The sequence below is a fragment of the Leptidea sinapis genome, chromosome 6, assembly GCF_905404315.1.
Source record: "Leptidea sinapis chromosome 6, ilLepSina1.1, whole genome shotgun sequence".
Classification (NCBI taxonomy): Eukaryota; Metazoa; Arthropoda; class Insecta; order Lepidoptera; family Pieridae; genus Leptidea; species Leptidea sinapis.
The window spans coordinates 2,181,041-2,194,469 of NC_066270.1; the positions used below are offsets into that span (position 1 = coordinate 2,181,041).

Here is a 13,429-nt window from a genome sequence, read left to right on the forward strand (position 1 = left end):
TGTATGAGGGATATATATACACGGCAAAATAGATTTTTACCACAAATATAAAGAAATAGACAGCCTGTAGAGAGGTATAACAAAAATTTAATTTAAATATGTAAATAGGTACTTAGTAATATTTCACAAATCAGAAAGGATAGTGTATGTTAATTTTTCGTTAATATAACCCAAATAATTGAAACTAAATATAGAAAGTTTTCTATCTCAGGATGCTCTCCTACTGCGACCATTATGACGTAGGCGCGGACAACGCTACACATAAAAACAACACTGCAGGAATATTTCCTCGAAGTTATAATAAAACGAATAAATAGGTGGGATATTTATTAAATTGCTTAGTAGGAGAATGAACTGAGCGTTCTCTGTACAGATAGGGAACGGATTTACCCACGTCATACGTATCTGTATCTACAAAGCTCTGTAAAATATTTGTAAAAGTGGGGAGATTCTTGGGAAGAGATACCGGCGATTATAGATGGACTATTAAGTGGCAGTGAGCAGGGCACATAGTTCGATGGACAGATGGCCGTTGGGTCAGTAAATTCCTCGAATGGCGACCACGTACCGGTAGACGCAGTGTTGGTAAGTCCACCACAAGATGGACCGACGACCTGGTCAAGGTCGCCGGAATACGTTCAATGAGGGCAGCGCAGGACTAATCTTCGTGGAGATCTTTGGGGGAAGCCTTCGTCCAGCAGTGGATGTCTTCCGGCTGATTGTATAATATATATATATATATATATATATATATATTCTGGAGTTTAAATAAACCATAATAAATAATAATATAACGTACTTTTGACAAATATTTATTATAAGCCGCAGGGCACAGGTAAGGCAACTTCAAAAACAAACCTTTTCATAAGAAAAAAATATATATGTGGAAAATGAACAGTATGTTTGGTTTAGTGATGAAAAATTACGCAGTCGCTCACACAGACATCAAGTAGCAACCAACTGCTTATTCAGAGATTATATCGATCCCGGTTTGAAGGAGAAAAGTCACCAAGACGCCAAATTGAAATATTTTATAAATATTACCGACATTAGGCACTTGTCCCACCGTTGGCGATAAAAGAATAGCGAGTAGAGCTATAAACGAGTTAGCGACCAGCTAGAAGCGAGTGTGGTGCTATAGTTTTATTGCTGGGCTTATAGCGAGTGTTCGAATACGACAAGCGATTACTAGCACGGTGGTAGAAAATGACCATTGGGAGTAACTCGGCCAGTGTTTTAAACGCCAAGCCAGCATCACTCAACAAATATTATAGCTTTTGTTAATGCGAAAAACTCGTGGAGTATCCTAGTTTGAAGTGTGAACATGTGAACGATTCTTGATTGAAAAAAATAGTTGATAGGTAGTTAGTACCTACTCGCTTTGTTACTGGCGTTGTGACAATGCCTCAATAATACTGTAGATCGAAAATATATGAAAAAAAATGTCTGAATAACTTTCTTTTTTTTATGGAATAGGAGGACAAACGAGCGTACGGGTCACCTGGTGTTAAGTGATCACCGCCGCCCACATTCTCTTGCAACGCCAGAGGAATCACAAGGTAATAACTTACTTAGGTACAGGATTACAATTCATTGTATATTATTATACATATATTTATTATTATATTTAGACATAAATTATTCACGAGAATTACGATCCCGAAAACGTTAAAAGCGCAAAGTTAAGGAAATGTAACAACATATGTAAAAACTTTCAGTGTTTAAACAATTAAAACGCGTTAAAACATTACGACAGACAATACCATACAGGTAAGTACATTGACTTGTGGTTAAGATATAATATGCATATATAAACAAGAACAAAATATAAATCAACTAGCTGACCCGACACACATTGTTCTGTACATAATAAAATAAACTGTTTCATAGGAATTTTCCAATAATATTTCAAAATATCAAGAATTATTCGTAATAAATGCTCCCTGTTGTTATAATTAAATTATTTCACAGCGGAACTGTCAAACCGTGCGTCACTAAATTCTCTCATAGAAAATATGTCCATATAAAACAAATATTGAATATAGAAATAATTATGGGTCCCAAATCGAAATAAAAACTATCCTATCTCTCAAGTTGGACCAATCTGCACTCCATGAAGTCACTCACCATTAAAATCCGTTCATTAGTTTAGGAGTCCATTGAGGACAAACATTGTGACACGAGATTTATATATATTAAGACTAGCTGACCCAGCAAACATTGTATTGCCGATATTAAAATCGCGATACAAAAGTAACTGTTGATCGTAGATGGGTGAAAATTTGAAGTTCTATGTATTTTTTAATGCTGACTCATAATGAAACAAATTTAAAAAAAAATAAAAATTTCGTGTGGACCACCCTTAACATTTAGGGGGATGAAAAATAGATGTCCGATTCTCAGACCTACCCAATATGCACTCAAAATTTCATGAGAATCGGTCAAGCCGTTTCTGAGGAGTTCAATGTTTAACACCATGACACGAGAATTTTATATATTAGATTAAGATATATAAATGTAACGTGCTGATAACGTAAAGCCAATGCATATTTAAAAGTAGCATATTAGTGTGTGAATTACATAACTGATCAGGGACCCGCTGTGGTCCCTATTTCTTTAGTCTGCATCGCCCATGGCAACAAACATACGACTGTGACAAACATTCTGCCAATTGCGACCAATCACGCGGGGATCTGGTCCCCTAGTATAGTGTCGCGGAAGTGATAAAAACTAGCTGTCTTCAGTTGTCTTATTGTTTCAATCCATTCATGAAGTTATCCCTTTTGCATCATTACGCTGTTGCCTGAAAGGTACATGTATCAGTTTTTCTCTGAGTATGTCATATCTATTGGTTACCACTAACTCTTCCCCGAGTGTGTAATATTCATCCCGTTGCTTCTATTTCAGCCATTCCACTACAGAATGAGCCTGAGTCAGTTGACGGTAAGTTAAGGTTTCAAGAATCATGTTTAGTTTCTCGCGACACTCAGAAACATCGGGCAAAACATGAACTTTACAAACCCTTCGTATGTACATGGTGGTTCGATCTGCGTCGGACTGGGAGAAAAACACCAGAAAATGCACAAAAGAAATACCGCATCAGGAAGTTTGTTTCACATAATATTGTTTGAACTTGGAAGAGTTTTTTTAAAACCACATTGTGAATGTATCACACTTGGAATATTATGGTTGTTACCAAGAATTTTTAAACAATTTTCTACTTCTTTAATTAACTACTATTTTTGTTCACCAAGGGCAAATGACGAGGACGCCAATTATGAGTGGAAATCAGACTTTCTTCCGAGTTACAAAGTTTTTATAGATATAGTAGTAGGTATTAGGTATACGTACAGGAAAAATTACAATGATGATTAATTTTGATTAATTAAGAAGAATTTTTCGGTCAAAATATTAAAAGGACAAAAATAAATTTATTTTGAAACTAACTAAAATTAAAAATTTATTGATGAAAAATAATCTCTCTCTCTTAACCACGTAAGTTTGTTACGGATTAGTTTGTCACATAAATTTTATTAAGTCACTTATATGTACATATCAAATCAAACATTTTATTTCGTCGGTAAATCACATTACACTTGAAATATGTCATTACTTTATACAACAGCTCATTCGCAAGGGAGATTTCCTTAGAGAAGAAAGAGCATGAAAGTCTAAGGTTGCTCTTTTCAAAACACATTATTACAAATTCTTATTTAACTATAATATCATTTATCAATCTGATACAAAAAATGTAACAGCCCAGCATTTCAGTCCCAAGGGTTATATAGATCCAGACATTCAGATACTTTATAGTACCCTTTTGTATAAAACTTTTTCTTCAGAACTGATTTATATTCGTTTAAAGGTAAGTTCTTTATGTCAACAGGGACCTTATTGTAAAAACGTATGTACATACCTTTGAATGAATTAGTGACTTTATGAAGGGAGACTTACAGCCGTTCCCAATATACTATTTATAGAAAGAGATAAATTACTACCTTCTACCGTCAATAATCTGAAGCTGTCCCAATATACCCGATAAGTCATTCTTATCGCCTTATATTGGGACGCGTGAATTACAATTTCCATACAAACTTCTATCGCTGGTAAGCTATACGTCGTCCAATTGACAGACAGCGTGTACGGATAAGGTGAGTTACTGTCAATAAGTTTAATGGGACAGAAAAGTCAACGATAGTTACGACTTTTATCTCAAGTAAGAGATAGACTGAATATTGGGAACGGCCGTTATAGTCCAACGCTATCTGTCATTAGGTTATTGAAATGTAAGTAAGCGTAAAAGGATAGATTTGTCTACGTCTAGTAAGTTAAACTAAGGAAAGATAGGTTATTAAAAACGGCCGTGAATGTATTTCTTAATGACACTCTTGGTCAGGGGCGTGCATATCATATAATATGCAATTAGGCAGTGCCTACCTCGCTATGAACCTAAATAAATATAGCACTAGTGTTAAAGTTAATTTAGTTTCGTTATTTTACTACCAAACTTCTATTGAACACCCACTTCCTTACGCTAGTTACTAGATACCCACGGTAAGAAATCTTTGCTTATTCCAAAGCTCAACTACGACTAGTTAGATCCACAGTGCCTACCTTGCTAGAAAGCCAATGCAGCGTGCATTGGTCTTAATTAATAGATGGCACGAATAAGTATCACATCTTCATCATCATTACATACGTGGATGTTCGAAATTTAAATTTTTGATAAGTACATGTTTACTTGGCTGATTTGAAAATGATGGTGTTAGGTCCTTAAATAAAATAAATGAAAACATTGCACCAAGCTCTCCCCCTCTCACGATAATTTTCACGAGGGTGTAGTAAGTAGTTTATAGACAAGAAACGAAGCCGAGGGGCTCAATACACATTACACTCTGAGATCGCAACGTCTCCCAATTGCTTTATACTACTAACTTAACTCAAATTCAAATATTTTTATTCAAAATAGGATGTGAAATCACTTATTGAAAGTCAAAAAATTACCACCCATTCCAAAATGAATGCCTCAGGCTTGAGAAGAATGGGCGCAAGAAACTCAGCGGGCTTTTTTTTCTTCAAAAATATGTTTTACAATTAAAGTAACATTGTACATTTAAACTTATTATTTAATAGCATGAGGGCGGTCGCTCCATTCCCAATCTGTGGTATCATTAAGAAAGTCATTTATGTTATAGTAACCTTTACCACACAAACGTTTTTTAACAATTCTTTTGAATAGCGTAACACTTTTGTTTTGAACTTTAGTACATAAATAAATTGCGAATGTTAACTTTACATATATTTATTTGAAGTATTTTCACAGCATTTTTAGAATAATAAGATTAAGTACGTTAAAATATCAAATAATACAAGCAAACAACAAAATATCCATCAAAATAGATATCGTTAGAAATGGATTATAATACAATTTTTTTGCCGCTAAACCACATGAGAGTGTCGTACAACAGTGGGAGGCTCCTTTGCACAGGATGCCGGCTAGATTATGGGTACCACAACGGCGCCTATTTCTACCGTGAAGCAGGCTGTTACTGGGAAAATGCGACTTAACATCTTATATCTCAAAGTGACCAGCGCAATTGTATTCCCGCTCAGAATTTTTACGTTTTTCAAGAATCCTGAGCGCACTGCATTGTAATGGGCAGGGCATATCAATTACTGTCAACTGAACGTCCTGCTTGTCTCGTCCCTTATTTGCATAAAAAAAACACGACCGCCCATAGATTTACTATATACTAGACAAACAAACCGTGCGAAAGCAGATCATCTCTTACGAAGATTGATACACCAAGATATAAAAGGAAAGCGAATCTATAGTTAATGTGATTGGTTTTGTAGTCAGCCACACTTGGAATTAGCGCCAGAGTATTTTGAATGTTAAACTACGAGGGGAGGTCAAAAAGTTCGCGGAATGACTGGGAAAAAAGATGAAATGATACATTATGTTATTTTTCCTTTTCAATATATTCCCCCTTAACACGAATACATTTTTGGGATCTGGCATATAACTTATTAATACCGTCGAAAAAATAGGTTTTGTCTTGGGCGTCAAAATACGCCGAAATCGCCGACTTGACTTCATCATCGTCTCTAAATTTTTTTCCACGCAGCTCTTTCTTCATCTTTGGGAATAAATAAAAATCGCTAGGGGCCAGGTCTGGACTGTAGGGTGGATGGCGTAGTTGTTCAAAACCGCATCGATGAATGGCAGCCGTCGCAACATGACTCGTGTGAACGGGCGCGTTGTCGTGCAAAAGGAGTACACCTTTTGTCAGTTTTCCTCTTCTTTTTTCTTTAATAGCTTCTTTTAATCGGTCCAATAGGGAAGCGTAGTACTCTCCCGTTATAGAAACACCACGTTCTTTATAATCGATCAAAAGAATACCTTCAGTATCCCAAAAAATAGTCGCCATGATCTTTCCGGCCGATTGCGACACTTTAAATTTTTTTGGGGGTGGTGTGCCTTTTTTGTGCCACTGCATCGACTCCTGCTTTGACTCAGGCTCATAGTGGTGAACCCAAGTTTCATCACCGGTTACAATTCGGGCCATAATTTCTTCCCTAACTTCTCCACAGCGGTCCAAATACTCGCGGGAACAGTTGACGCGCTCACGTTTTTGCAGCGGCGTGAGCATTCTCGGGACCCACCTTGAACACACTTTACTCATGCCAAGATGTTGATGAAGAATATTTAAAATTGTGGTTTCTGATACTCCAACTGATGCTGCAAGTTGTTTCTTCTTCAACCTTCCGTCTTCCAATACAAGTTTTTCAACTTTTTCAATGATTTCCGGCGTAGTGGCCTCAATGGGCCGTCCAGGTCGAGGATCATCTTCAATTGACTCCCTTCCTTGCTTGAAAAGGCCGTGCCATTTGTAAATCATGGTTTTACCAGGAGCAGAGTCTCCGTAAACAGCTAACATCTCTTGCAAAATAGTTTGAGGCGTTTTTCCTTGTTTGGTGAGGAACTTTACGACGGCGCGATGTTCAATTTTCTCCATAGTGGCTAGTTTGTTCCCGATTTACTTGTTCACTCGTTTGTAACTCGACAGCTAATGACCCAATTAGGCTAGAAATTGGCATATATAGTAATTATGAGTTACTCAAGTAGCGGCTACCTGGAGGAGCGACCTCACCCCCGCCATTCCGCGAACTTTTTGACCGCCCCTCGTAGCTAACACACATTGTACAAATGATTTGAGATTTCTTTAGTGTTAATTCCGCCAATATTTGCCTTTAAACAATTCGACCCGTGTTTCGCCTCTACACGAGGCATCCTCAGGACGTGTTGTCTCGCCAAAATCTGGCACGAGAGTGACAGTCTCAGTAGACAGGTATCGGACGGAATTAACACTAAAGAAAACTCAAATCATTTGTATAATTATGGATTTCCGTAAAGTAACGCCTACATCAATAAATTAACACACATTGACAAATCAAAATTGATCTAGCATTATCGATAGTCAATGTATGTCTAACATAAAAAAAAGAAGCACTTAATCTCATAAGTTAGAACCTATTTTTTTATTACAGTATTGTTTGTGTTATATATTAATCTGACCTTAAGCAATTTAAAAACATATGTGGAAGCTTGTAATTAGCATTTAATAATCTATTTGTTGTGTAAAATTTATAAATAAAATTATGGGGCTGCTAGGTCGTCTACCTCGCCCCTTATTGTCATAAAAAAAACTTGTCACTTCAATGGCACTTTCAGAGAAGGTGTAGTAAAAAGTGTATATTATGGAGTCTGTGGTCATAAATTAGAACTCCATGGTGACTAGACCTTTGTGTCAGCGTCATTCTGTATTTGAACGCGTACGCACCGCGGCCGGGCACGATCGCCGCGACGGCGCGGAAAGTTCATGGAAAATTGTTAGTAAAATAACAATTTGCAACGACCGCGCGACCGGTCGAGTTAAGCTTGTCAGGACCAGTTTATTGTTCCGTACAGTACTTAGTTATGCGACTTTCACCATTGCTCCGCGCTAGGTTGATTGCGACATAAAAATGTTACATTTTTATAAGTGCACTTTTTTAAACTATTTGTTGTTTTTAGAGTAAAGTAGTCCTGTACGTTGAGCCACAACCTGAGAGTCGAACAAGACATACTAAGATTGGCTCAGTGGAAGAACGCTCGGACGGAACCCGAGAGGTCGCGGGTTCGAGTCCCGCATCTTACATAAGTTTTGGTAACAAATTTAATTTAGCACTTTTTTGCTAAAGGTGTCTAATCATTTTTGGGGTTTTTTATTTTATATCTTATTATTATAATTCATAAATTTAATTTCTCTCGTTTAGTTAGAAATAGTAAAAACTGCTTAAATTATGTATTGGTTCTTAGCAACATCAAAACACATTTATTTTTCTCAAAATTAATTCCTTTAGAATTCTTCTTGATGTCATGGCTTACTACTACAGTTATTTTATTAACATTAAACAGTTTATCTACATTATTTTGCAAATTATAGAAAAATACACATTCATGTGTAAGGCAAAAATGTAGATGTATATATTTGATAAATTCTTGAAAGGGTAATTATTTTTCTAGCTGCATAGCCTTTTGTAATAATTAAGGTTCTTTTTTGCAATGTAAAATCTCTAATTATAAAACTGATTGGCATTTAAATGTATGAAAACTATAAAAGAAAAGTTACTATCGGGTTCTTTAATTATCAGATCCCTTAACATATTCACTGCTAACCTCAGAAAGGGAAATCACTGCTGTTCAGCATTTCGTAATTGTCTTACCTCTAGTGCAGGCACACACCTAGTGTGTTATTTTTGGTATCTATTATATTATAGAAGGTTTCATGTGTGCACCTAGTGTCAGAGGTGAATATTTTCTTTAAACACCATAGTCACAGTTAGGCGGCCTAAACAAGTACAAAAACTAATATGAATATCAGAATCAAAATAATCACATATACCAATCTATAAATATTTTAACCAATTTTAAATTACATAATACAATCTAGTTACAATGTTTACCATTATTTTGCTTTGTACCATTCTCCAATTATAAATATAATACTATCCTACCTAATTAAAAATTAATGAATGAGTAAACTGATTAAATACTTATTTTATTACTGCATGCACCTCTACTTTTTATTTACCAAAAATAAAGCTATGATGCACTGTATTAATAGCTAAGGTACTTATTGTAAAATTTTGTAGTAAATCCAAGTCATGGTTTAATTTATGGATATAAATATATAATACATATTAATCTATTTTTCATAATAATTATTTTAGTGCCACAATTAATTATATTTTACATTTAAAATATGTCAGTTCAGCTCCAAACTTCACACAATGGGGTCACTGAAAATCAGTGTTGTGCTCATAATGTATGGACACAAATATAACTGAGTGGACTACAGTTTTGGAAGACCACTGCCACATCAAGTTTTGCTTTTGTTTCTTTTGTATTGAGTAAGTTAAGTATTAGATTAAGCATATATTTTGTTCTCATAAACATTTTTGTGTGAATGTGTCAGTTTTTCTTCCAAAATAAATTAATTTTATTACTAAAAGTGTATCAATGTAGCAATTCTACTGGTGGAGCAGTGTTAATAGTGTGGGAGCAAGAAACTAGGGATATATGAATAAAATAGTGCAATGAAAGAAACTAGTTATAGACACTTATACAATACAGCATACTATACTATAACTGTATTGAAAGTGTGTAAAATTTTGAAATAGACAATATCTGTCCAACTCCAAATCCCGTTGCAAGAATATCCATCTTTTACCAACTTGTGTTATCTAATTAATATAGAAAAATATAATTATAGACTCACAAATTACTTAATACATTAATTTTGTGTCAAAAGAAACTTTTATAAGAAACCGGAACCAGCTTCATATTTTGTTTGTATGGTGCAACTATCCAGAAGAGTTTCAAATAAGGGCTTGCAGATCATGCAAATAATTTGTACTCAAAAACTGACATAAATTTATTAAAAAATTCAATTTCTCAATTTACATCTATCAATAATATCTCTTTTCTGAAATTAATTAGATCTACTGTTTTTATGATCCTATGTTGTGTATAATACCTTTATTTTGTAACTATTTGTGTAAAAGTGTAAATAGCCTTTAATGTGAACATTTCCTAACAATTATTGTATTTAGCAAGTAGTATTTTGTAGCTGTAAGTTTTCCAATTAAAATAAAATAATTGATTTTAATGGATTGTTTTACAAAAAGATAATATTATGTACAATGTATCCCAAGATTCAATGATAATTTTGAAACAGGGTGTCCACAAGTTGCAGATCTTGGTGAAAATTATCAAAATTATTGATTTTTCCAAAAATTCAACCCTCTATGCAATATTTTTAGGACTAAAATAGTAATTTTTATTGTATTATCTATTGTGTTACAGTTATAAATAAGAGGCAAATCTGTAGATTTCTCTCAAAAATAAAACAAACATTATTGTACTCAAACTTAGAACATCATAGTATAAAATATATTGAGACTATCCCCCTTATTCAAAATAGTCTGCTAACTTAAAGCATTGCTAATTCTCACTCTGTCTTCTTCTATTGTCAGAATGAGAAAAACACTCCTAAGCGGCTGTTTAAAGTTAGAGGACCATTATGAATAAGGGGGTTAGTGATTACTTATAGCAAAAGATATCACAAGCAAACACGAATGAAGACACAACTTTATGTTTAAATGTTTTTTTTACTAGATTCAAAATGCAATTGTTTAGTAATTCATCATATAGGTAGTTTTATTTTATTTTCCAATTGAAGAATATTAAAAATGAATTCTCATGAGAAAGCCATGAATAATAGAAATGTTCAGGTATCTCCCTCATGGCTCTGCTGGTCAGCTAGACATGGTGATGTTGAGACTAACAAATGAACAATTTGATCTTATTAATGTGACTTTATAATTGTATACATATAAGTCTGTTTCTAAAGACCATGGTTGGTTTTGTAGACCTATACTGTACATCTAGGCCAACCTTTCCCTACACTTCTGTCCTGTCTATAAATTTAAAGGGTATTAACTAAAAATCTAAATAATAATGGATATTTATGTGTGCATATGTTATAATAATTATGTTTATAATATACAACTAAATAATGTTTACAGTAGTAGGTCACAAAAATCTTTCTTTGTCAGAAAGCAATTAGGTTTAAATAGTTTTTTTTTTAAATAATTGTAATCAATAAATTATGTTACAAAACTACTGTAAGTAGATCCTAGAAGTGCATTTTCATTATTTTTGGTATTGTATTGTGGGTACTTAGGTCTATTAAATACTTGTTATTAGTGTAAAGAAGAAATAAAACCTAATACATTCTGGGACAAACCTCTTTCTAACATTACAATGTGTACAGCTAAGGCTGGTCAGTTTGAGTCTACCATATCAGACAAACTGGAAATGGCTGTTGGTTATGCCTCTCATTACTGGAAAGCCTATGTTCTAATATCAATACTTGTAGAACTGTTTGGTTATAGATGTCTCTGTATACTTCCAATAAATACAAATACACCATCAAAGGGTGTAAATACAGTCATAACAATAGTCACTGTATGCTTGTCTGTCTATATGTGTCAACATCTATGAGTTTAACTGCCATATCTCAAAACTAAAAACATGTTAATTGAGAATGTGTTCAATGGATGAGATCTTTATTAGATGGGATTTTAAGACATATTGTGAGACTAAAAAAAATATTATATTATTTTATCATTTATGAATTATATTCTTTATTAGTAGTAGTAACACTAGTAGAATTATTATTACATATGTGTTTATAAGATATATAAAAGGGTTTTATATTATGACTATCATTTCATATAATTACATTATATTGATATAAATTATTTAAAAAAAAACTAGTATGACGAGTTTTCAATTGGGAATTGAATTGATAGGAAGTTATAAAGGAAGAGCTAATTAACATTCGGCGCGGCAACCGCGAAGCGCGCGGCGTAAGACGCGGGGACAAGCCAATATTCAAACCTATTCATCTATTTTAATTAGATTAAAGTTATTAGTAATCCTTTTGAGATCATTTTATCTTCTGGTTATGTATGTAAACAGATAATTAGTATGGTTTCAAGATAAGGTTTTTCTGTTTTTTTTTTCACAGGAAAAGAATTATTTTGTAATTATGTAAACCCAATACCCTTTCCAAACATTTATTATTTAAACGAGAAATTACCTAAAGAGAAATAAATCTGGTGCTAAATGTTTGACAACATTGAATATAACCTAAAATCTCATGTCGGAACCTACTAAATCTCAATAAAGACGATGCTATAAGCACGATTTTAACATATATGATGTATTTAAAGTACCGTGCCTCACTCTCCACACCGAGATACGCGAGACGATTCAATGATACCTAGATGCAAATAGGTACTTATGTCCTATTTGATAGATTTCGGTAAAATAAATAAATTTTATAAACAATGTTTTGATGTTGAAGAACTGTCAAATTATATTGAAATGGTTCAAAAACTTGAATTTACATGATCTTCTTCATGGACTAATTAACGTTAGTAATTAATGAAGGCACGACAATCAAAGCAAAGCACCGCTAGTCGGTACTTGGCTGGCGGTGAACCGGCGAAGCTACAACAAAAATAACCAATCATTTTACTTACCGCCGACTCTGTACATATTCGCAGCCATTTTATACACACTCACTAATCATTAACACTTAATTAATCTACATCTGACACAATTAACAACTATAACACTATGTAATTGAGCTTTTAGCAATGTTTTTCATCACGTTAACCCCGGACGCCTTTCGCTGATCGCCATTTTCTTTCACACTACTAATTTGGCCAGTGCGCAGTCGCACTTTTTGATGTCAACTTCCTGCACTTAAAACAAAGCAATGACATATCAATTAATTAACAATCACTGATTACAGTCTAAAATACCGATTTATAGATTTTATATACAAGTAATTCTTTTAGCCATGATTTACAAACGAAAATTAATTTACTATCTGTCTAAAAATAAAAAAAATGTTTCATTCAATAACGTTTCATTACTACTCCTACATTGATGAGCATTACAAAAATTCCATTCTAAAACTTTTTAAATTTATCGAATGAAATTTATAAATTACTACTATTATTACTCAAGATTAATATTATGAAATAAATTAGTATATATTTATAAAACAGTATAATATATCAAAATACACTTTGTATTCGAAAATAAATTTACAGTTCAATATTTCTTGGAAAGGAACGCAAAAACCACAGATTCTGGAATAGAATGTCATTGGCATAGATCAATAACCATAGAATAAACTACTCAAGATGAAGTAGTTAATATAAAATAAATTGTGCTTTTCAGTTAATATTTTCAAGAAAACAATCAAATAATATGATAGAGAACCAATAACATTATGTTAAATAG

At 33.6% G+C, this 13,429-nt stretch overlaps 1 protein-coding gene across 1 annotated transcript in view; it reads right to left on the bottom strand.

Moving 5' to 3' along the window:
• The window catches only part of LOC126964856 (metastasis-associated protein MTA3), a 107,201-nt gene extending 94,170 nt beyond the window's left edge, over positions 1-13,031 (bottom strand). Inside the window, exon 1 of the mRNA XM_050808175.1 lies at positions 12,658-13,031. Coding sequence (XP_050664132.1) covers positions 12,658-12,685 — 28 coding nt within the window. The 5' untranslated portion in view covers positions 12,686-13,031. The remainder of the gene's footprint in view (positions 1-12,657) is intronic.
• Positions 13,032-13,429: the final 398 nt, after the last annotated feature.